Genomic DNA, 26,684 nt, shown 5'->3' with positions numbered 1-26,684 from the left:
GTCCTTACCAGACAAAGATAAAGGAAACTACTGTCTGACCAACTGCACTCTCTTACCATAACATCCCAACGACATGTACCTTTAAGACAATGGGCCACATCAGGATCATGAAGAGGATTTAGTGCCCCTCCCCCTCCCTCTCCGTCTTAAGTGAACTCAATCCTACCGAACACATGTGGATACAAACTGACGAATAAACATTATTACAGTAATACTGTCTTGGTCCAACGCGTTACAGCGGCGATTGTGCATGACATGGGTTTGACAAGTCATTGGTACGTTTCTACAGGTATGAGGCACGGGATGTCTATGCACGGGTCACACAATTCCCATATATTACAAGCTGGTGGGTTCTGGGAGCGGAACTTGCACCCGATAGCGTCCCAGATGTGTTCCTTGGGTTCATATCTGCCAAATTTTTATGACCTAGACGTCGACGTGAGTTCACTATCACGCTCCTCCAGCACTGTAGTACGATTCTGGCCTTGTGACACGGACAGTTAACCTGTTTGAAGACGCCATCACCATCAGGTAAGACGCGAAGCATGAAGGGATGGAGGTGGTCTGCAGTAATCTCCAGGTAATCTACAGCTGCCATCTTGCCAATACCATCACGGGTCCTATCGAAGCCACGGTGAACGTTCCCCAATCAATAGTGCTGCTCTCAGTTGCCTGTGTCCATAGTGTATCATGTTTCGAGGACCCGTTCGTACGTCTGATTACGACCATGGACCTAGAGTAACAAGAAAATGTGATTCATCTGATCACACGATGGATTTCACTGATCGGTCGAAGGTCGATGCTCTCGATGGACACTGCAGTCGTAACTGATGACGTCGTCAGGTCAATGTGGGAATACGCGTACATTATCTGCTGCGCAGCGCCACTTTCAACGGTGTGCGCTGAATTCTGTGCTCCGAGACATTCGTGTTTGCCCCACGATCGTACTCTGTTGTTGGATCTGCCAGAGGACACTTTAAAGAGCGGATGAGTCTGTGATCTCCATGTTCTGCTACGGGGCGCACTTGTCTAACACCTTGTCACGTACTCTTGGTTTCAGCATCCTTCCAACTATTCCCATAAATGCTCACGATGGTAACCGACCAGCTTTACAATTTTCGGTTCATCGTTCCCAAGAGACAGGACATAGAAATCTTACCTTTGTGAAAATCTCTTAGGTTTGTGGATTTCCTCATTTGTGCCCCACATCGCCGCTAGAATAGTTCTCCACTCCTCTCTGCTCCTCTTACACACATTCTTTACCGCATCTCGTTCTCGCAACGCCACCTGGTGGCATTTAACCTCGGAATGGGGCGTGGTCATTATCTTTCGGCTCACAAACGTATTTTTATTACAGTCCAGCAGAATGTTTATCTGATTTCCATTTTTTTTGCATTACGAATGAATTTGTGTAGAACACTGCAGTGATGACACTGTTGTTGATATTTGTCCGAGAGGGATTGTTCAGGTTGTAATGGATATACACAATGTGATCAAACGTATCCGGACACCTGTCTGAAAATGACTTACAAGTTCCTGGCGCCCTCCATAGGTAATTCTGGAATGCAATATGGTGTTGTGCCACCCTTAACCTTGATGACAGCTTCCACTCTCGCAGGCATACGTGCAATCAAATGCTGGACGGTTTCTTGGGGAATGGCGCCCATTCTTACCGGAGTGCTGCACTGAGGAGAGGTATCGATGGCGGTCGGTGAGGCCTGGCACGAAGTCGGCGTTCCGAAACATCCCAAAGGTGTTCTGTAGTATTCAGGTCAGGATTTTGTGCAAGCCAGTCCATTACATGGATGTTATTGTCGTGTACCCACTCCGCCACAGGCCGTGCATTATGAACAGGTGCTCGATCGTGTTGAAAGATGCAATCGACATCTCCGAATTGCTCTTCAACAGTGAGAAGCAAGAAGCAGCCTGTGCTGTGATAGTGCCACACAAAACATCGTAGGATGCAAGCCCCCTCCATGGAAAAAACGACCACACCGTAACACCACCGCCTCCGAATTTTACTGTTGCCACCACACACGCTAGCAGACGACGTTCAAAACGGTTCATATGGCTCTGAGCACTATGGGACTTAACATCTGAGGTCAACAGTCCCCTAGAACTTAGAACTATTTAAGCCTAACTAACCTAAGGACATCCCACACATCTATCCCGAGGCAGGATTCGAACCTGCGACCGTAGCGGTCGCGCAGATCCGGACTGAAGCGCCTAGAACCACCCGTCCACAGTGGCCGGCTAGATGATGTTCAGCAGGAATTAACCATACCCACACCTTGCCATCGTATTGCCACTTTGTGTACCGTGCTTTGTCACTCCACACAAGGTTTTTCCACTATTCAGTCGTCCAATGTTGACGCTCCTTAAACCAAGCAAGGCGTCGTTGGGCATTTACCGGCGTGATGTGTGGCCTATGAGCAGCCGCTCGACCATAAAATCCAGGTTTTTCACCTCCTGCCTAATTGTCACAATACTTGCAGTTGATCCTATACAGCTTGGAATTCCTGTATGATGGTCTGGATAGATGTCTGCTTATTACACACTACGACCCTCTTCAACTGTCGGCGGTCTCTGTCAGTCAACAGACGAGGTCGGCCTGTACGCTTTTGTGCTGTCCGTCTCCACGTTTCTACTTCACTATCAGGTCGGAAACAGTGGACCTAGGGATGTTTAGGAGTGTGAAAATCTCGCGTACAGACATAAGACCAAAGTGACATCCAATCACATGACCATGTTGGAAGTCCATGAGTTCCGCGGAGCGCCCCATTCTGCTCTCTGACTATGTCTAATGACTACTGTGGTCGCTGACATGGAGTAACGGCAGTAGGTGGCAGCACAATGCACCTAATATGAAAAACGTATGTTTTTGGGGTGTTGGAATACTTTTGATCAAATAGTGTAAGTGAAGATGTTTTTATATTTAGCACATACATTCGTATGTTGCTTGTTTTTTCTTTGGGTCGAACAGTCTTCCCACAAACACGCAACAAACTTTACCACCTGACGTTTTCTGCATGGTAATGACTGCAGCAATAAGTGGACTACTGCTGTTAGTATAGACTAGCCGTTTGTGCCTACGCGTTCACACTTACTGCTGACCTCCTGCTCATCGTCAAACAAATATTGATAGTTTGGTCTTGCCGTACATACCTGGTGGTACTAACCAACGTAATAGCATATAACTTGAAATAGCTATAATTATTGGTCCGCAAATGACTTTAATACTGATGTAACGTTGTTCAGTACAACGACCTCAGTCACCAATATAAAAATCAGTATTTATACCAGTTTCACCCTATATTACACTGTCGATATGGAGAATAAAACTCCCCGCACATAGAAAACATTTTTTATATTTGTGGACGTTTTGTTGCAATAAAATTTTGACAGACTGCAGGGAGCGAGCTGCACATTTGTCACTGACATGTCGACAGCGCTATAAACGGCGCTCTCCAGCAGCGGACCCGTAAAGTTGGGCATTATCTACCGCGAGCCACAGCGCCTGCTGGTGTCCTTCATTTTACTGCCACTTTCGCCGGTTGTCTGTCGTTAATTTGACAGGAAGCGGCAATTACAGCTCCAATAAACCAGTATAGGTGCTATTTCAAGCTACGTACCTAGTAGTTACTTACGTAACGGCTTCTAAACATTGATACTTATCAGTGTTAAACCAACCCTTGGTTCGGTTTCTTTGGGAGACTCAAATGACGTCTACAATTTTATAAAGTGTGTTTAAAACATTCGGTTGAAAAGGTCTTTGACCACAGCAGTCAGTTCGCGCTTGTTAGTAGCATTTAGGATGTAAAAAGTAATTGTTTACGACGTACCACAGTGGTGGAGGGGTAGGATACTTATGATCTATCAAGCTGGAAGAACAACCTCAAATTGGCCAACAAAAGCCACCTAAACTGCAGTGCATTGGCGTCGCACATGATTTTCAATACCTCCTCGCTCTCTTGTGCCTCCAGCTTAATCGGCTTTTTCTATAACATTATAACTTAAAATTTTCCTATGAGTAATGAAAGTAAAATGACTTCTGTAAGCATTATGCAACAATAATTACGTTTGCAGTTCAACCTATGTTTAACCGTCACAAGGGCAGTAGTTTTATAGTTGTTGCTGTTGTGGTCTTCAGTCCTGAGACTGGTTTGGTGCAACTCTCCATGCTACTCTACCCTGTGCAAGCTTCTTCATCTCCCAGTACCTACTGCAACCTACATCCTTCTGAATCTGCTTAGTGTATTCATCTCTTGGTCTACCTCTAGGAATTTTACCCTCCACGCTACCCTCCAATACTAAATTGGTGATCCCTTGATGCCTCAGAACGTGTCCTACCAAGCGATCCCTTCTTCTAGTCAAGTTGTGCCACAAACTCCTCTTCTCCCCGATTCTATTCAATACCTCCTCATTAGTTATATGGTCTACCCATCTAATCTTCAGGATTATTTTGTAGCACCACATTTCGAAAGCTTCTATTTTCTTCTTGCCCAAACTATTTACCGTCCATGTTTCACTTCCATACATGGCCACACTCCATACAAATACTTTCTGAAACGACCTCCTGACACTTAAATGTATACTCGGTGTTAACAAATTTCTCTTCTTCAGAAATGCTTTCTTTGCCATTGCCAGTCTACATTTTATATCGTCTCTACTTCGACCATCTTCAGTTATTTTGCTCCCCAAATAGCAAAACTCCTTTACTACTTCAAGTGTTTCATTTCCTAATCTAATTCCCTCAGCATCACCCGACTTAATTCGACTACATTCCATTATCCTCGTTCTGCTTTTGTTGATGTTCATCTTATATCCTCCTTTCCAGACCCTGTCCATTCCGTTCAACTGCTCTTTGAAGTCCTTTGCTGTCTCTGACAAAATTGCTATGTCATCGGCGAACCTAAAATTTTGTATTTCTTCTCCATGGATTGTAATACCTACTCCGAATTTTTCTTTTATTTCCTTCACTGCATGCTCAATATACAGATTGAATACGATCGGGGAGAGGCTACAACCCTGTCTTACTCCCTTCCAAACCACTGCTTCCCTTTCATGCCCCTCGACTCTTTATAGTATTCCGACATCTCAAACGCTTCGATTCACAGTCCATTTTATGATTCACTAGCATAAAATGATGTGCTTCGAATGTCCGTGCGCAGAAATTTTTTCCTTGGATACTAGCAGACTTCTCCTGCCAGAAATTCCCTCTTTGCCTGTGCTAGTCGGCTTTTTAGGCCAACCTTGCTTCGATCGTGTTGGGTTGTGTTGCTTCTATGGTAGTAAAATTCCTTCAGGTTATCTGCTTCGTGGTCCACAATTTTTGATGTTAAGGCTATAGCTAATGCCACTTCAGTAATTTCTTTTTATTTTCATTTTTCTATAGTTTACTTTCAGTCCATATTCTGTACTCACTAACCTGTTCATTTCAAGCAACGGATCCCATATATCTTCGTTACATTCACTGAGTATGCCAATGCCATCAGTGAATCTTATCATTGATAACCTTCCATCTTGAATTTTAATCTCACTCTTGAAGCTTTCTTGTATTTTTGTCATAGCTCATTCAACGTATAGATTGAACAATGGGGACGAAATACTGTATCCCTCTCTTACACCCCATTTAATTTATGCACTTCCTTCTTGTTCTTCCCCCTTTATTGTATCCTCTTGGTTCTTGTATGTGTTAACTGATGTGAAGCCACCATACAACTGTTATTCTTGCAATACTGAAGATATTCAGCTCATTTGTCTATCGTGTGATTATTGCCACAACGTACTTCCGGACAACGTTATCCCTATTTTCAAGTCCTAAAAGCAAGGTAATCAGATAAAATAGTCCTTATATAGACAGGCATATAAGGATTAGAGACGTCCTTATCTTAAAAAAAAAATTATGCCATTCATCCTCGTCACAACTAAAAAACAAGCAACACACACGGATCGTCCATTCAGACCATAAAATATAAAACATCACAAGCATCCACCGTTCACGAGGTACAGTTGCAAACTGAAAGCCGCTGCCATAACCTACCAATGATGATATTTACTTAAAGCCTAATGCTCAGCACCAACCATACTTCCGTCTGTCCTGAAGTCTTCGAGAAATACCTGTGTAGTCTCAGCCCACTGCACTTAAGACTACCTCTTTACTGCAATCTGATCGGAAATAGCATGCGAAAATCCTACGTCACTGGGTAATATACTTTGGTGGCTGCTTCTGAAGTAGGATATCGCTAAAGCGTGTCCAGAAAAGCCCTTCAGACATTTCATCCTCTCATTTAAGACACCGACGCATTCCCCTTTCAAGGCACACTAAATCTCTACCTCCTCTAAATTTGATAGCAAGCATCCTTTTTCTTCAACTTGTACACTTTCAAGCTTTCCGTTATGTCCCTCAAGGAATGCTGCTCATTCTGAAGATCCTTTGCTACAGCTGACCACCAGTTCTCTCTATCATTATGCTCTTTAAATCTAGCTTTAAAATTCTACCTAAAGCTTACCACTACTTTTTTTAGAATTTCGACCATCGTGGACCATTTTAGACTGTCGAACGTATCTTGATTTTTCTTCAGCTTTGGTTCCATTATCAATCGCACTTGAGAACTGCCTGTCTTGTGCCTTACGTTTCCAAAAGCCAAACTAATGCGAATTTAACCGCTCGTCAATTTTCTTTTCCATTTTTATGTACATTATTTTTGTCAGCTGCTTGTTTGCATGAGCTGTTGAGTGACAGTGCGATAGTTCTATCACTTTGTTTCCCTTTCTTTTTCCCGGAATTGCTTGGATGATACAGATATTTTTACGAAGGGCTGATAGCATGACTCCAGATTTATAAATTATGTACACAAATAGTCGCTTAGTTGCTACTTCCCCTAATAATTTCAAAAATTCCTAAGAATGTTATCCATCCCTTCTGACTTGCTGCATCTCAGGTCTTCCAAAGCGCTATTAAATTCTGACTCTTATACTGGAACCGTACGTCTTCGACATCGACTTTCATTTCTTCCTGAGTCATGTCATCAGAGAGGTCCTCCCCTCATAGAGGTCTTCATTGTACTCTTTCCATCTATCCTCTCTCTCTCTTCTGCAATTAACTGTGGAATTCGCATTTCCCTCCTAATATTGTCGTCCCTGCTTTTAATTTCACCGAAGGTTATTTTGACTTCTCTATTCCCTGAACCAGTCCTTTCGACAACCATTGTTTCTTAGATTTCTTCACATCTTTCCTCTAGTCATTTCGTCTTTGCTTCCCTGTAATTGCTACTTATTTCACTCCCAAGTGACTTGTTTTTCTATATTCCTGAATTTTTATGAACATTTTTGTATTTCCTTTTTGGTGTATCGATTGAAGTACTTCTTCCGTTACCCACGATTTCTTCACAGTTATATCTTTTGCACTTTCTGTGGTTGCCCTTTTTAGAGCTGTCCATTCCTTTTGAACTGAACTGCCTGCCGAGCTCTCATTATCGCAGTATCTATAACCTCAGAAAACTTCAAGTGTATCTCTTCATTTCCTTGTAGTTCCATAACCCAATTCTTTGCCTTAGAATTTTCATTTTCAGATTTTCTATCTTCTCCGCGAAACCTTCCCGTCTCCTCTATATCTCTTTTCTTACGCAACCTTCGCTTCTACAATAACCTATGAAAGCTTCCCGTAGGATTTCTGTCTCTTGCTTAATAATAACGAACGAACTCTTCCCTTTGAAATTTATTCTCTTTCTCAATCTTCGCATACAAATTTAATTGCTGTTTATTAAAAGTGATTTTATGATTGTTTCGACGGAACATAGAATGTGTCGTCGTCGTGTCCCTCAGTCGTTATCTGCAATAACCCAAAACTGTTTCTTACCTTTTTTGCTCTTACTGGATCGCCATCTGACAGCTACATCGAACTTGCGACATGAATATACTTACTCTGTTTTACTAAACTTTATTAGCTGCTGGTGGGCTGTCATAATAAGGGGCTGTATTTATTACCAAAGCTGACGTTATTCTTTAATAGCAAAGCTGACGTTATTCTTTAATTAATTTGACTGACGTTACGTAATTCAGAGTTAACCTTTTTCTTGACAACAATAAAATTTTGCCAAGTTTTACGTTGATGGTTTTTGGGATGGATTATAATCAGTAATGCAATATTGCTGGCAAAAATTAATTGTATTCTGAACGAAATGATTTTACAAACGTTTCAATGGGACTTACTTTTTACAATAATCTTTTAACTAACATTGCGCAAACGTACCTTCAGTAGTCTTGAGTTTCTCAAAAAAATAATTCCATAATATATTCTATGATAATAGTTAGCTGATGTTTCTGGACATCCGTTTATAATCTCTTGTAAATCATAGCTAGTGGCTGGCAGGCACACACCTCCTCTCAACCTCTCGCTTCAGACCTGCTACCGACTCGCTTCACTTCTCGCTTACTAGTGACTTCCTACGAACGCTAAAGTGCGGTCTCTCCTGCCAACAATGCTTTCTGGTGCCGACACTCCCTGCTACCACAATTATTTTCAACATGACAATGTTGACTGGAATACTCTTTTTCAAATTCTAAAGGTGGCAGGGGTAAAATACAGGGAGCGAAAGGCTATTTACAATTTGTACAGAAACCAGATGGCCGTCATAAATGTCGAGGGGCATGAAAGGGAAGCAGTGGTTGGGAAAGGAGTGAGACAGGGTTGTAGCCTCTCCCCGATGTTATTCAATCTGTATATTGAGCAAGCAGTAAAGGAAACAAAAGAAAAATTTGGAGTAGGTATTAAAATTCATGGAGACGAAGTAAAAACTTTGAGGTTCGCCGATGACATTGTAATTCTGTCAGAGACGGCAAAGGACTTGGAAGAGCAGTTGAACGGAATGGACAGTGTCTTGAAAGGAGGATATAAGATGAACATCAACAAAAGCAAAACGAGGATAATGGAATGTAGTCAAATTGAATGGGGTGATGGTGAGGGAATTAGATTAGGAAATGAGACACTTAAAGTAGTAAAGGAGTTTTGCTATTTGGGGTGCAAAATAACTGATGATGGTCGAAGTAGAGAGGATATAAAATGTAGACTGGCAATGGCAAGGAAGGCGTTTCTGAAGAAGAGAAATTTGTTAACATCGAATATAGATTTATGTATCAGGAAGTCGTTTCTGAAAGTGTTTGTTTGGAGTGTAGCCATGTATGGAAGTGAAACATGGACGATAACTAGTTTGGACAAGAAGAGAATAGAAGCTTTCAAAATGTGGTGCTACAGAAGAATACTGAAGATAAGGTGGATAGATCACGTAACTAATGAGGAGGTGTTGAATAGGATTGGGGAGAAGAGAAGTATGTGGCACAACTTGACTAGAAGAAGGGATAGGTTGGTAGGACATGTTTTGAGGCATCAAGGGATCACAAATTTAGCGTTGGGGGCAGCGTGGTGGGTAAAAATCGTAGAGGGAGACCGAGAGATGAGTACACTAAGCAGATTCAGAAGGATGTAGGTTGCAGTAGGTACTGGGAGATGAAGCAGCTTGCACAGGATAGAGTAGCATGGAGAGCTGCATCAAACCAGTCTCAGGACTGAAGACAACAACAACAACATGACAAATATTAATCATTCCTACTTAATCCTATTAATAAAATATAAACATCTTTCATAAATTGTGGTTTGACAATAGACAATAGAAATATACACGTCTTACATCCGCCAACTTCAGATTCCTGACATTTGACACCGCGACTCGGAGAACGTTACTCTTTTGTTGGTTATTCAATCTTTTTCTCCGCTAAACCGGCCGGCATTCTTCGAGTAATATGTAGCTAGTGGCGAACAGGCACACCGCTCTGTCTCTACACACAACTTCACTGCACAAAGGTTGACTCAAGAGTGTTCTGTCGACAATGCTGCGCGCTTCTCGCCCCGCTCCCTATGTATCAATGCGCGGGCTCTCCCACCAACAAAGAGCTTGGTGCGGATACTTCACTGTCACCATCGATATGCAAAGAACTTAAATCAATTTTACAAAACATTTTTCTTAACATGTAGACTTTCACGGCCGGAAATATCATGTCCATTATAATTATCCGGGCTGTTATGCCATGGTCGGTTGATGAATTCTGTGTCAATTCCCAACGTTTCGTCTCCGATTGCGGGAGACATCTTCAAGGGGGTCTGTAGCTCGATGGAAGGTCCAACAAACCCACTGGCTCGCTACTGACTGCTGCTAAATTCCGTGTCCGCGCGCTCCCGCGCCGCGGCTTGACGTCACGTGTTTTGAAAACGTCAGTGCAATTGGCCGCTGTCTGTCGCCGTCGATCGCCGTTGCCTTCACCCAGTAGTGGACGGGTGGTACACATCTTCTTTAACACCGGCATCCATATACCGTTTAATTTCACGCCCTCCTCCTTTCGGTTGAAATTATTAGGGTGTTTAGCGATTTCGATTGCCTCCCTGTAGAGCCTTTCGTAATATCCGCTTGTGGCCGCTAGTACTTGCGTCTCCTCGAAACGAATATTGTGGTTCCCTGGCTGGAAAGCATGCTCCGCAACAGCAGATCGTTCAGTTCATCCTTTTCTACAATTTCCCTTGTGCTCTTCCAAACGTTTAAAAAAAGTTCTTTTGGTGGTATCCACATAAACATCTCCACAGCTGCATGGGATCCTATACACCCCAGCTTTTTCCAATGGTTTGCGAGCGTCCTTGACAGGCTTAAGGTATTCCTGTATCTTCCTGGTGGGCTTGTAAATTACGGTAATATTCTGCTTTGTCAAAAGCCTCCCTATTCTTTCCCTTACATTTTTAACAAACGGCAGGAAAACCTTAGATTTTGCAGTAGCCTGGACGTCAGTATGATTTCTGCGTGGCTGTCTCAACGCACGTTTTATTTCGGCGGACGAATATCCGTTCATCATTAGTGCAGTGTGGAGATGTTCCATCTCAGCGTCGAGCAACTCAGGTTCAGAAATATTTCTAGCTCTGTCCGCTAACGTCTTGATAACACTCCGCTTCTGCTGTGGGTGGTGGTTCGAATCCCGGTGCAAATAACGGTCCGTGTGCATGGGTTTGCAGTATACTGAGTGGCCCAAACTACCATTTTCGTTTCTAAAAACAAGCACATCGAGGAAATGTAATTTGCCGTCTACCTCCTCCTCCATTGTAAACTGAATTCTCGAGTTTATACTGTTCATATGTTCGTGGAACCGGCTTAGTTCCTCCCTACCATGTCTCCACAGCACAAACGCGTCATCCACGTATCGGAACCATACATTTGGTTTTTTGCTGGCAGTACCTAAGGCCTGTTCTTCGAATTTCTCCATAAAGAAGTTTGCAGTTACGGGACTTAGGGAGCTTCCTATAGCCACGCCATCCGTTTGCTCATAAAACTGTTCATTCCACTTGAAGTATGTGGTCGTCAAACAACACTTAAACAGTTCTGAAATATCGGCAGGAAAAAATCGAGCCAGCTGTTGCAATACATCATTAACTGGAACCATGGTAAACAGCGATACCACATCGAAGCTGACCAATGCGTCCTCCGACTGGACCGCTACGCCATTCAATCTGCTGATGAAATGTGTCGAATTCTTTATATAAGAGCCCGAACGGCCCACATGTGGTTTTAACAGCGAAGTCAAAAACTTCGCTAACGAGTAGTTAGGCGAACCAATGGCACTTAGTATCGGTCTTAACGGCACATTTTCTTTATGAATTTTTGGCAAGCCATAAAGCCTCGGTGGTAGCGCAACCGAATTGCAGAGACCTTTCTGTACACTCTCTTCAATGGAGGACTTTTTTTTATTAACCGCGACACAGTTCTGAGAACGTTGTTAGTGGGGACCTTATTCAGCTTCCTATATACTTGCGGATCCAGTAGATCCGTAATTTTCTCTGATAGTCGGACACATCCTTAACCACCGTTTCGCTTTCTTTGTCAGCTGGGAGAATCAAAATACTGTCGTCGTCATTCATGAGTTTTAAAGCTCTTCTCTCACCCACAGTTATATTACTCTTCGGCGGTTTTGCATTGGCTAATATTCTCACTGTTTCTATACGGATTTCTTCAGCTGTAACAGAATCTACACTGCGAATTCCTGCTTGTACACTGGCTATAATTTCTTCCGTGGACACAAAACAGCAAAATTTCCTCCCTTGGCAAGCACAGATGTCTCATCGTCAGATAACGAACGTTTGGACAAATTGATAACGGTCCGGGAAACGTCTAAAAGCCGAACAGTCTGATTAGGTATCAAATTATCAAACTTCTTCTTCTGTCTACTAGACGTTGTCAACATATGCTTCCCCATGGTATCATGCAGTATGTTCTTTACATATTTCTTAGCTTATAAATATTTTGCATGGCCTGTTTGGTTCCCTATTGACATATTTCATACTCCGTAGACTTTATAATGGTCCTGTGTATTAAGGTGGCACCGCAGTGTAGCAGAGCTGAGTCCGTACCTGAGGCACGACGCTAGCCGCGGCTGAAACTGGTACGTGTGTGTGTGTGTGTGTGGGTGCAGGCATCGTGCTGTGCGGCAGAAGTGAGGCGCGCCGGCCGGAGGACCGCTCGCTGGCGGTGTACGGCGCGCGCAGCGGCCGCAGCGACACCGTCTGGCAGATGGAGCTGAAGGACGGCCTGTGGACGGCCTACGTCTGCTGCTGCGACTCCACCGACCGCAGCGACGAGGGGCACCCGCGCCGGCACCGCGGCCAGGACCCCAGGGAGTTCCCGCGCGCCGCCCTGCTCCACGACGATGACAACAACACTCAGGTGTGGCCGCACGCGGAATTAGCCAGCCCGTCTCCTTACTGTGCCTCGTCGTACTGCCTCTTGTTACTTAAAAAAAAAAAAAAAACTCACAACAACTGATAAAGAGTCAATAACAAACAATTGGAATGGATTGCAAAGTCTGTGTATGCGTCAATTCAGCATACTTATACCGAGGCTGTGTACACTTACGGCCGTGCCACGTCCATTTGTGCACGGCATGTGAATTTTTATCATGTACTTACGCAGCCCCCCGCCCCCCCTCCCTCCCTTGAGCCATGGACCTTGTCGTTGTTGGGAGGCTTGCGTGCCTCAGAGATACAGATGGCCGTACCGTAGGTGCAACCACAACGGAGGGGTATCTGTTGAGAGGCCAGACAAACGTGTGGTTCCTGAAGAGGGGCAGCAGCCTTTTCAGTAGTTGCAGTCTGGATGATTGCCTGATCTGGCCTTGTAACACTAACCAAAACGGCCTTGCTGTGCTGGTACTGCGAACGGCTGAAAGCAAGAGGAAACTACGGCCGTAATTTTTCCCGAGGGCATGCAGCTTTACTGTATGGTTAAATGATGATGGCGTCCTCTTGGGTAAAACATTCCGGAGGTAAAATAGCTCCCCATTCGGATTTCCGGGCGGGGGCTACTCAAGAGGACATCGTTATCAGGAAAAAGAGAACTTGCGTTCTACGGATCGGAGCGTGGAATGTCAGATCGGGCAGGTAGGTTAGAAAATTTAAAAAGGGAAATGGATAGGTAAAAGTTAGATATAGTGGGAATTAGTGAAGTTCGGTGGCAGGAGGAACAAGACTTTTGGTCAGGTGAATACAGGGTTATAAATACAACATCAAATAGGGTAATGCAGGAGTAGGTTTAATAATGAATAAAAAAATAGAAGCCGGCCGTGGTGGTCGAGCGGTTCTAGGCGCTACAGTTTGGAATCGCGCAACCGCTACGGTCGCGGGTTCGAATCCTGCCTCGGGCATGGATGTGGGTGATGTCCTTAGGTTAGTTAGGTTGAAGTAGTTCTAAGTTCTAGGGGACTGATGACCTCAGAAGTTAAGTCCCATAGTGGTCAGAGCCATTTGAACCAAAAAAATAGGAGTGCGGGTAAGCTACTACAAACAGCATAGTGAACGCATTATTGTAGTCAAGATAGACACGAAGCCCATGCCTACTACAGTAATACAAGTTTATATGCCAACTAGCTCTGCAGATGATTTAGAAATTGATGAAATGTACGATGAGATAAAAGAAATTATTCAGGTAGTGAAGGGAGACGAAAATTTAATAGTCATCGGTGACTGGAATTCGGCAGTAGGAAAATGGAGAGAAGGAAACGTAGTAGGTGAATAGGGATTGGGCTAAGAAATGAAAGAGATAGCCGCCTGGTAGAATTTTGCACAGAGCACAACTTAATCATAGCTAACACTTGGTTCAAGAATCATAAAAGAAGGTTGTATACATGTAAGAAGCCTGGAGATACTGACACTTTTCGATAGATTATATAATGGTGAGACAGAGGTATAGGAACCAGGTTTTAAATTGTAAGACATTTCCAGGTGCAGATGTGGACTCTGACCACAATCTATTGGTTATGAACTGCAGATTAAAACTGAAGAAACTGCAACATGTTGGGAATTTAAGGAGATGTGACCTGGATAAACTGACTAAACCAGAGGTTGTACAGAGTTTCAGGGAGAGCATAAGGGAACAATTGACAAGAATGGGGGAAAGAAATACAGTAGAATAAGAATGGGTAGCTTTGAGAGATGAAGTAGTGAAGGCAGCAGAGGATCTAGTAGGTAAAAAGACGAGGGCTAGTAGAAATCCTTGGGTAACAAAAGAAATATTGAATTTAATTGATGAAAGGAGAAAATATGAAAATGCAGTAAATGAAGCATGCAAAAAGGAATACAAACGTCTCAAAAATGAGATCGACAGGAAGTTCAAAATGGCTAAGCAGGAATGGCTAGAGGACTAATGTAAGGATGTAGAGGCGCATATCACTAGGGGTAAGATAGATACTGCCTACAGGAAAAGTAAAGAGACCTTTGGAGAAAAGAGAACCACTTGTGTGAATATCAAGAGGTCAGGTGGAAACCCAGTTCTAAGCAAAGAAGGGAAGCAGAAAGGTGGAATGAGTATATAGAGGGTCTATACAGGGCGATGTACTTGAGGACAATATTATGGGAGTGGTAGAGGATGTAGATGGAGATGAAATGGGAAATAAGATACTGCGTGAAGAGTTCGACAGAGCACTGAAAGGCATGTGTCGAAACAAGGCCCCGGGAGTAGACAACATTCCATTAGAACTACTGACGGCCTTGGGACAGCCAGTCCTGACAAAACTCTACCATGTGGTGAGCAAGATGTATGACACAGGCGAAATACCCTCAGACTTCAAGAAGAATATAATAATTACAATCGCAAAGGAAGCAGGCGTTGACAGATGTGAAAATTACAGAACTATCAGTTTAATAAGTCACAGCTGCAAAATACTAAAGCGAACTCTTTACAGACGAATGGAAAAACAGGTAGAAGCCGACCTCGGGGAAGATCAGTTTGAATTCCGTAGAAATGTTGGAACACGTGAGGCAATACTGACCCTACAACTTATCTTAGAAGAAAGATTTAGGAAAGGCAAACCTACGTTTCTAGCATTTGTAGACTTAGAGAAAGCTTTTGACAATATTGACTGGAATACTCTCTTCCAAGGCTGAAGGTGGCATCGGTAAAATACAGGGAGCGAAAGGCTATTTATAATTTGTACAGAAACCAGATGGCAGTAATAAGAGTCGAGGGGCATGAAAGGGAAGCAGTGGTTGGGAAAGGAGTGAGACAGGGTTGTAGCCTCTCCCCGATGTTATTCAATCTGTATATTGAGCAAGCAGTAAAGGAAACAAAAGAAAAATTTGGAGTAGGTATTAAAATTAATGGAGACGAAGTAAAAACTTTGAGGTTCGCCGATGACATTGTAATTCTGTCAGAGACGGCAAAGGACTTAGAAGAGTAGTTGAACGGAATGGACAGTGTCTTGAAAGGAGGGTTTAAGATGAACATCAACAAAAGCAAAACGACTATAATGAAATGTAGTCGAATTAAGTCGGGTGATGCTGAGGGAATTAGATTAGGAAATGAGACAATTAACGTAGTAAAGGAGTTTTGCTATTTGGGGAGCAAAATAACTGATGATAACGGCAAGGAAAGCGTTTCTGAAAAAGAGAAATTTGTTAACATCGAGTATTGATTTAAGTATCAGGAAGTTGTTTATGAAAGTATTTGTATGTAGTGTAGCCATGTATGGAAGTGAAACATGGACGATAAATAGTTTAGAGAAGAAGCGAATAGAATCTTTCTAAATGTGGTGCTACAGAAGAATGCTGAAGATTAGATGGGTAGATCACATAACTAATTAGGAGGTATTGAATAGAATTGGGGAGAAGAAGAGTTTGTGGCACAACTTGACTAGAGGAAGGGATCGCTTGGTAGGACATGTTCTGAGGCATCAAGGGATCACCAATTTAGTACTAGAGCGCAGCGTGGAGGTTAAAAATCGTAGAGGGAGACCAAGAGATGAATACACTAAGTAGATTCAGAAGGATGTAGGTTGCAGTGGGTACTGGGAGATGAAGGGGCTTGCACAGGGTAGAGTAACAAGGAGAGTTGCATCAAACCGGTCTCAGGACTGTAGACCACAACAAAAATAACATTCCGAGGCTGTGTACGCTGATGCCGTGCCACGTGTATCAGTACACGACATGTGAATTTTTATCATGTACTTACGCAGATGATGTTTCCACGTCAAATCGTGGACTTGACAGGCGCAGATCCAAGGGCAAGTGGGGAAGAGGCGGTGGGGGGCATGTGAGATCCTGAATATTACCCGAGGAAACATAGTAGAAGTCTTTGCACAAGATGTAACTAAATTCCCTTTAGAGACTTTCAAGACTTATATTGACGTACAAGGCAGTTAACTTTTAACTCTTTCGGGACTGAGAGCGTTTCCCCAAAGCGGAGCAATTCGGTGGCGCTGTGCGGGTTCCATATCCCTTAGGTTTCTTTCGTCGCTTATAAAATCTACAGTTTTTCACTTATCGGTGTATATTTTTTTTTGCAAATGAACATTAAAACACGCTCTTTACTGGCATACTCCATATCGCGCACTTTTTAACTAGGCGGTGGTGTTAAAATAGAAGAAATGAAAGATTTGATTTTTTGTTACTATTTTTTAGTTGAGAGGTGAAGCATTGAATTAGACATATTAAAAATAGTTGTATCTTATTCTTTAAAGTTTTAGCTTTAAGACGACATATAAAATACAATTTTATCTCTTATGGGTCGTTTGTGGGAAGGAAAATAAAACGTCCATTTTGAGGGATGAAAATTTTAATTTATGTCAATAAACTACAAAACGTCATAAAATTTGCTTAAAACAAACTTTACAACTTTGGCATATCGATTTTTCGATAGGCAACCATATTTCACAAGTCCTTTCGGTACTTTGCTACTTTGTGATACTTGTTCAAGCATTCAGGCACGCGACGAGAAGGGTTGGACGGACAAGTTTCCCAAAAAAAAAAGGGTGACCGTTTGCGTCCTCCTGGCTTTGAGCGATCACTACAAACGACACAGTCACCCTGTTTTCCGGTGTCTATTCTTGTGATAGCGTGCTACAGGCCGTCCAGCCTGTGTAGGTCACCATGCTGAGAGCGTGGCATCTTCCTCGATGGGTTGGTTGAGCTCTGACGCCGCTCACAAGCTCCTTGACGAGACTCTTCCGAAACTACAAATGAGTGTTTGGTGTCTCTCCTCTTTTCTTTGCTATGAAGACATCCCCACCTGAAATTAGCCAGAACAATTACCCTTTTGTCAGGATGCGCCCCGTCCCGTGTCGACAATCCAAGCCAGTCCATAGATACTGCGCTGGGTGTGTGACGCGAAAATCGGGCCAAGTATACGGGCCTCGCATCCCGAAAGTGTTAACACGGGAACTAATGTCTCGAAACGTACCGCTTTTCCGCAGAACGTAGAATACCACAACACACGTCCCTCTCTAACAACTGCTACTTGTTGTCTGGTTCTGGTTCCAATGAAGGCTACTGGAGGCAACACAGAAATGGTACCGATGTACGATGTTCCGGCATGCATAATCAGTAATCCCCGGTCCAGCAGCATCCACTGCAGTCGTAACCCACGCCAGTGTGTCCACTTACGGTACCACAGGGGTCTCGTAGATCAAGGATTTCATCTGGTCCCACAGGTAGCAGAGTAGCGGGTTCAAGTTGGGAGGACATGCAGGCCAATCAATCAGGCCAACCCGACGCAAATCGTTGGTCCAGGTGATCTCGGAATACACATGAAAAATGAGGTTATGTGTTATCATGCTGGAACTTCCTGTTTTGACGCACATGCAGCTGAACACCTTCCAGGAGCTCATGTAGCAGGTCGTCAAGTAATCTCAAGTAGGTGGCGCCCGTGAGATGTGGAAGAAGAAGGTCCATGCAGGAACCCTGCCCAAATGTCCCCCAAATCCACTGTGGCGCACAACATACAGGTTTTTATCAAACCACACATGAATGTTGTGGGAACTGAGAACACATTCCCTGGTGAACTTGCATTCATCCGGGAGAAGTCGGGTTGGTCCACGCAACGGCGCAAGAATCATCTGGGGAAGTGGACTCGTGATGCAAAATCCTGTGGCTCCATTACCTGTACCTTCTGAGGGTAGTTTTAGCGTAGCTGCTGCTCATGCAGAACACGCCGGACTGTTAAGTGATCCACATTCAGTCTACCAGCTCTGTTTCTGGTACTGGTCGCCGCATTCTCTTGCACTGCGTGGCGTATAGCCTCTTCGAAATCTGGTGGGCAGCGCCGCCGCCGCGGTGCACCTCAGTTGGCCCTGGTGCTGGCGAAAGTACACCATAGCAAAGAGGGAGTGCGGAATTCTCTGGCGAAATGGAAAACGCTCCGTTTACAGCTGGCGAGCAGCCCTCTCACTGCATCGAGCTTCGCCATACACTAACATCACGTTGACGTATTCGACAAATGAACAGTAACACATAAAAGTGAAGTCTACGTACAACTTGTACTGATATTACTGTAGTGAATAATTACTACAGTCTAGGAATTAAAAGTATGCACGAAGACCACAAACCACGACAGCAGGTACAAACTGAAACGCCTGAGCTAGGAGGACAGAGCAGATTAGGTTGTGCAAAGGGGCCAAAATGACTTCCTGTCAGTTGCACTAAACATACAAACTTTATTTATCAATACACAATATTACAACAAGGATGAAAAACACTTAAAACTTAAATCGACCTTCCTTGATTAACTCTAGATCGGCTGTAGACAACACTCAAAATCCGAGACACAAGGCCTAAGCAAGAAATTGAAATACAAGATTCTTTTGGAAGTTTCACCCAAAAATATTTGCTAAATCTTCAATCTAAACAGGGTGAAGGCCTTAGCAGTTTAATTTTAATGGAACTTGGCTGGAGGCCGCATATTAAGCAATAAGATTTACAATCAAAAGGCAGAAGGCCTTATCTTAAAACACTTCATGCCAAAGGGCAAGACAAAAACATTAATTTAAGAGATATTAAAACTCGGCTGAAGGCCGCACACCAGCAAATAATTTAACGGCTTAAGCCCTAGAAAGGAGAGATTCAATTTTAAAAGGCAGAAGGCTGTATCTGAAAAAATTTTCATACAAAATTCGGATGAAGGCCCCTATACAAAAATAACAATCTAATGCCTAAAGGGCAAGACAGAAACATTAATTCAGGATATATAAAAACCGGCTGAATGTTGCACACCAACCAAATAACTAAAACTCTAACAGGGAAGTTACTATGTAACACACACGGAATGGCACTCAGAAATTTCCGAGGGTCGGCCTGGAATTGTAACACTAACGCCCGTTCAGGCGAGACAGGCAGCCTGACCAATAATCTCTAAATCGGAAGGCAATCCAACCGACAGACAGCTGACGAACCAACCAACTACCTGATTTCGGTCGCCACACCAGATACGCTATAACCAAAATGCCAGCCAGGCGAAGAGACCAGTAACACTCGTCTTAAAACATTGGTTTGTTAATAAGCCAAGGCACAATAACTACTGACACCATGAACATCATAATGGCTGTGGAACTACACGCCGTGGCGGACAGCATCAACACGGTACGAAAACACCCACTCGCTTCTCTGTCGCAGCCGACCAACTGGCTACTGCAGTACGCAGACAGCATTTAAAGCATTGCTCAGTCGAACTGACACAGGGCACACAGGGTTGCACGAAACGCTGCCACAAGAAACTCGAACACTCGTAAAACGAATCACTGATGAAGAATTACAACAACTCACAGGCGGACACACACAAAACCAAAGGACGGTCGGTGACGAAACACACGTCGTCTGACCAGACGACAGACCAACAACCACCCAGGGTCGTTGGCATTCAAATTATGTGTGTCCGCAACGGTCGGGCGAGTCTTGCCTATCCGGAGCTCACTGCAGCTCCAACCCGACTCAACCCGATGTCCGTCGGAAACTGGGAGACACGGCGATCCGGGCATACAGGCTCGGACCCAATCATGCAGAGGTAACTCTCGCCCATTGGCCACGGCGTCTCCGCGCAAGAAGGAACTGAGCCACATCCAGCAATATGACCCTGTGACAAGGCTCAGAAACGGTCAAAAGACCAAACGGACGTCGCCGAAAGAGGCAACCAACTGGACGACCGACCAACGGTCGATCCCGCTGCCATCTCCGTCCGTCGGACAGCTCATCCTGTGTCGCAAGCGATCGGCGAATACTGGCTGTCCGCGCCTCCCTAGCGTTCCGTCCCCGACTGCTGCTACGTCCAGACTGTTCTTCTGCCACGTTCCAACTCCAACCGCTCCAGGTCCGATCTTCCCCCACGACACACGACGACGGGGAAGTAATAGCCGTCCAGCAAAGATAATACGGCAGGGCTAATATCGAGACGTGCTGCTGCTGCCACTTACGGGCAGGCAAGACAGCAATTCAGTGACTCCAGTAATTGAAATTAAAATGAAGAGGTGGCCGTACGGTAAAAACAAGATGTTAAAGAATAAATGGCAGAACATGAACCACGCACGGCTCACAAACCTCTCTGGGCAGGTCACAAACTCAATAAATGTCATGCAAACAAACCTGTAGCGGACATAGGACATCAGCTGATCGGTGAGTGACGTGCGTAATACCCTAGTCAGTGGCGCCTGTAAATGCGGGAGATTTCAACGTGTGTATTTTGTGTGTGTGTGTGTGTGTGTGTGTGTGTGTGTGTGTGTGTGTGTAATGGTAAAAAGGTACGTTTCCAGGGATGAGTTTCTAAGCTAAACGCATCAGTCTTGGTCCTCACTACAAGTCCTCAACATTTCTAAAAAGAATGTAGTTATTCCCTGTATTTATGAACATATCAATTTCTGTACGCCTCAGCTCAATTTCATGGAATAAAATAGCATGAAAACTAACAGTCTGGATAATGGTAAGGAAACCAAGAATTAGAAGCTATGTTTAAAACAAAATACTTTTCAATTGCTTGCTTGAATGGGAGTCTCCTCAGGCTGATGGGCCTTCAGCTTCAGAGCATGATCCTACCTGCTGTCAACAAAAACCACGCACGGTTTCTTAAGTCCACATGTGGAACCAGCGAACTACAGTAAATTTATTTACGTAAGGCAGAAAGGGAAACAGTCTTCACCATAATAAAGCATGATCATATCCGGTTTTACTTTAGGCGTCCTTGCCAATCCAAATTTCATAGAGACTGCTACCGATGTTTACCGTTTTCCTCCCATTTGTCGTCATCAAAAAATACGTCCGTTTTTCTGTTTTATTTTTAGAAGTTACAGTTCCCGCGTTACAGGATACCTACCTGTCACCAACACACGAAGATTGTGCGATCCCCACCTTGAGGTATCCCAGTACACTAGCATTTCTTTCGGAGTTTTCTCCCTTAGAAAGTTGCTTTTACTACGTCTATGGATCAGTTCCTCCAGGTTTGTCTGGGTGTTCGTGCGCCACGTAATTGCGATTCCTTGACGACCTGCTGTATGGGCTCCTGGAAGGTGTTCAGCTGCATGTGCGTCAAAACAGGTAGTTCCAGCTTGATGACGCACCACCTCTTTTTTCATGTGTGTTGCGAGATCACCTGTACCAACGATTTCCGTCATGGTGGCCTGATTGTTTGGCCTGCATGTTTTCTCAGATTGAACCCTCTACTCTGCTACCTGTGGGACCAGATGAAATCCTTGATCTACGATACCCCTGTGGTACCGTAGGTCGACACACTGGCACGGGTTACAACTGTAGTGGACAAGGAGCAGCTGTTAGAGAGAGACGTGTGTTGTGCTATTCTACGTGCAACGTGAAAGCTGTACGTTTCGAGCCATTACTTCCCATGTTAAAGTTAACTATCTTGGTCCTCAATAAAAGTCTTGAAACTTTTTCCATCAAAATTGTCCCCCTAGGATGCTCGGTTTCCATACGCCTAAGAGCCTCCCCTCCTACCCTAAACTGTGAACTGTTCTGCGTCTGCCCCTGCCCAAAAGAACTCTCTGGATACGCTGGCGATGCCAGGAAGTCAAGCTCCCACTGCAGTAAGACTCTGGGACATAGTACAATGCACAACCTCGTCGGTACCGTAAGGGAGCAGTATTCGAGGATAAAAATAAGCCGGCCGCGGTGAACGAGCGGTTCTAGGCGCTTCAGTCCGGAACCGCGCGACTGCTACGATCCAGGTTCGAATCCTGCATCGGGCATGGATGTGTGTGACGTCCTTAGGTTAGTTAGGTTGAAGTAGTTCTAAGTTCTAGGGGACTGATGACCTCAGTTGTTAAGTCCCATAGTGCTCAGAGCCATTTGAACCATTTGATAAAAATAAATCAATAACAGCCCGATTTCCCTTGCGTAGGCGGAAATAACTTAAATAAACAAGATTCCCCACATTTACACGCTCGCATAGCCATACCATTTACACGCTCGCATAGCCATACCTGTAAGTTAAAATCGTAGCTTTTCTTAATTGTAGAAATATATGACATACACAACATTAAAGTGTTTAGTAAAGCATGTTAAACAATGATACTAATAATAAGACTTAGACGTCGTAATATTTCTAAATCTCTTTATTTAGGGCTATAAATATTAACATTTTCCAGAACCCTCTCATAGCATCACCGGAATTCACTAAGGACGGTGCTCTGAGACCAGGGTTGCCACGTGTTTGGCGATTTCTGACGTACCTCGTAGCAACAAGGTGCTCACTGGATTTGGCTTATAATTAACAGTATTTCTTTGCACTCAAAGGAAAGAATTTCATACGCTTGACTGGGAATGTGTCCACATTTTGTTCGTTTAACGTAAATTATTTCTCCGTGCATCGACATTAGTATCTGAATTAATGGTATGGACAAGATAATTTATATTACATAGCTCACACTGTGTGTAAAAGTTTCTGAATTGTTCACTCTTGACGACGTTTATACAGCAGTTGGTTCATTATTCACTAAAGCATTATGTTATTGAAAATATAAAACGATGCTATTCGAAAATCTCAAGGACTGCGTTTGTCAAACTAAGGGAATGAATAACAAGAAATTAAATGAGATTATGCCTAGAACTGAATGTGATAGACTTCCATACCACGTTCAGTTGTCGCATAATCTCACTTAATTTCTTGTCTTGTTATTCATTCACTTAGTTTCACAAACACATTCCTTGAGATATTCATGGACTGCGACAGACAGATATTCTCAGGGGTGCCTCACACAGGGAGCATCCCAGATGCCCCTGAAAGCTGCAACAAGAATCGCTCCTCGGCTTATGGCAAGATCAACGTGTTATTTTTTTTCAAGGCCATTGACTTTATTTATGACAGTACAGAGTTAAAGCACCAACAACATTCATATTCCCACACACACCGTCACCTTTACACCTACATAAATCGCCACTAACTTATCAACCGCCGGCCGTGGTGGTCTCGCGGTTCTACGCGCACAGTCCGACTGCTACGGTCGCAGGTTCGAATCCTGCCTCGGGCATGGATGTGTGTGTTGACTTTAGGTTAGTTAGGTTTAAGTAGTTATAAGTTCTAGGGGACTAATGACCACAGCAGTTGAGTCCCATAGTGCGCAGAGCCATTTGAACTTATCAACCTAAAGATGATTGTAAGTGGAAGCAACAAGAGACATACTAGCACTAAGGTAAGATATACCAATATCCCTATCAGACACCTCACTAATCTGAAGAATACAACAACTAATAACGTCACGTGCATAGAAACTCTCCAGACTATCAATGCTTACGACAGAACCACAACGAACAATAGCCAAGGTAATCCAACTGCAGCCATGTGAAACAGCTTCATTATTCGCATCTACATCTACATATACATGATTACTCTGCAATTCACATTTAAGTGCTTGGCAGAGGGTTCATGGAACCACAATCATACTATCTCCCTACCATTCCCCTCCCGAACAGCGCGCGGGGAAAACGAACACATAAACCTTTCTGTTCGAGCTCTGATTTCTCTTATTTTATTTCGATGATCATTCCTACCTATGTAGGTTGGGCTCAACGAAATATTTTCGCATTCGGAAGAGAAAGTTGGTGACTGAAATTTCGTAAATAGATCTCGCCGCGACGAAAAACGTCTTTGCTTTAATGACATCCATCCGAACTCGCGTATCATATCTGCCATACTCTCACCCCTGTTACGCGATAATACAAAACGAGCTGCCATTTTTTGCACCCTTTCGATGTCCTCGGTCAATCCCACCTGGTAAGGATCCCGCACCGCGCAGCAATATTCTAACAGCGGGCGAAAGAGTGTAGTGTAAGCTGTCTCATTAGTGGACTTGTTGCATCTTCTAAGTGTCCTGCCAATGAAACGCAACCTTTGGCTCGCCTTCCCCACAATATTATCTATGTGGTCTTTCCAACTGAAGTTGTTCGTAATTTTTACACCCAGGTACTTAATTGCATTGACAGCCTTGAGAATTGTACTATTTATCGAGTAATCGAATTCCAACGGATTTCTTTTGGAACTCATGTTGATTACCTCACACTTTTCGTTATTTAGCGTCAACTGCCACCTGCCACACCATACAGCAATATTTTCTAAATCGCTTTGCAACTGATACTGGTCTTTGGATGACCTTACTATACGGTAAATTACAGCATCATCTGCGAACAACCTAAGAGAACTGCTTAGATTGTCACCCAGGTCACTTATATAGATCAGGAACAGCAGAGGTCCCAGGGCGCTTCCCTGGGGAACACCTGATATCACTTCAGTTTTACTCGATGATTTGCCGTCTACTGCAAAAGCAAAAGTAAAGTTCACTACTACTCCTACAAAAACAGAAGGACCATCGAAAACATTTTGGGCCCATGCGGCTTAACAACTGTTTTTTTTTTTATAATGTCTACTCCTTCATCAACAGTAGTGCGTGGTATCCGACCGGTCTTTAACGCCACATGTCGTGACTTGTTCAGTGCAGTTGCCTCTGCAGTAGACCGATCCCCTTGAAACTGCGTCACGTAATGTAAGTAACCCTCGTTAATTAAATAGGCACGAAATTTTCTGCCTCACTATAATCTCACTGTCGAGCTGAATCGTACCACTAACCAAGTTAATAAACATACTGCCCCTAATAGCTATAGTTATTAATCTGCAAAAGAATCACATATTGATGTAAAGTTGTTCAGTGCACTGCGTAAATAGAAATCTCTGTACTAACACTTTTCACTCCCTGTATAATGTACACATTTCCAAGCTTTGTTCACTAAACTCCGGCTCATTGCGTGACCACGGGCTGCGTCCTAAGACTACCAACAATAAAAAATAAAAAATAAAAAAACCCAAAAAAGTTGTTATATTAACGTATGTTGTTAAATTAACTTAATTATGTCATGTATTGGAAAATTTGACTCGTTCCACATCATTACGAAATATCGTATTCTTGATCCATGGAACTAGTATTAATCTAATCTAATCTAATCGGCTGCTCTCACTGGTGGTCTCCATCAAGATAACTGCTTGTCGCTAGTGACTGCAGATATATAAAGCTACAAAAGCTTTAAAATTGGGTTTCTCCTTCTTCCCCTACCAGTCATTCTGTTCTTTAGTAGATAACTGGTGTTAGTATTTCGCAACCATTACTCAATATTTCACAGCCACTATTAAACAAGGAGATTTATAGCTTCAAGACTTTCGTATCTGCTACAGCTTCGGCGAATAGCGCCTCGTGATGGCTCCTTAACCTCCCTGCCAGCAGGGAGCGGGTAATTTGGGTTTATGGAGCACCTGCAGATCGCGTGCTATGCGGTCGGAATCCGACACGTGATCGCCGTATATCATCGGGCCGGGCGGATCCTCGCGTGCCACAGAAATTGCCTCGTCGCTATCCCAGCTCTCACTCCCCGCACCTCAAGTTCTTGCCGAGGCTATCGACAGCACTTGTGATGCTTCCCTCACGGTTCCGTTTCCAGCTGCGTGTACGGTGTTAACTAGATAGCCGTAATACGGTGGCTACTTCGTAATTATCTCTTCCCAGCATGGATATCACAGGTTAGTGATATTTCCCACTCTCCGTGTGGTATGCAGGGCGCATCTAGTCAACATACACTGTTTAACCAGAACATTATGGCCAGCGATCTACTGTCGATAGGCGACAGCAGCGTCACCTGGAGAGGAATGACTGCTAGTGAGACACACGCATATACAGGGTGTTACAAAAAGGTACGGCCAAACTTTCAGGAAACATTTCTCACACACAAAGAAAGAAAATATGTTATGTGGACATGTGTCCGGAAACGCTTACTTTCCATGTTAAAGCTCATTTTATTACTTCTCTTCAAATCACATTAATCATGTAATGGAAACACACAGCAACAG

The 26,684-nt window shown here is 43.7% G+C and overlaps 1 protein-coding gene across 1 annotated transcript in view; it reads left to right on the top strand.

The window, feature by feature from the left end:
- LOC126285146 (uncharacterized) overlaps nucleotides 1-26,684 on the top strand; it is a 663,374-nt gene that overhangs the window by 512,899 nt on the left and 123,791 nt on the right. Inside the window, exon 4 of the mRNA XM_049984462.1 lies at nucleotides 12,508-12,758. Coding sequence (XP_049840419.1) covers nucleotides 12,508-12,758 — 251 coding nt within the window. The remainder of the gene's footprint in view (nucleotides 1-12,507; nucleotides 12,759-26,684) is intronic.

Source organism: Schistocerca gregaria, chromosome 8, assembly GCF_023897955.1.
Source record: "Schistocerca gregaria isolate iqSchGreg1 chromosome 8, iqSchGreg1.2, whole genome shotgun sequence".
In the NCBI taxonomy this organism is placed as follows: domain Eukaryota; kingdom Metazoa; phylum Arthropoda; class Insecta; order Orthoptera; family Acrididae; genus Schistocerca; species Schistocerca gregaria.
Note: the sequence above shows the minus strand (reverse complement) of the source record. Positions and strands in the feature narration are given on the sequence as shown.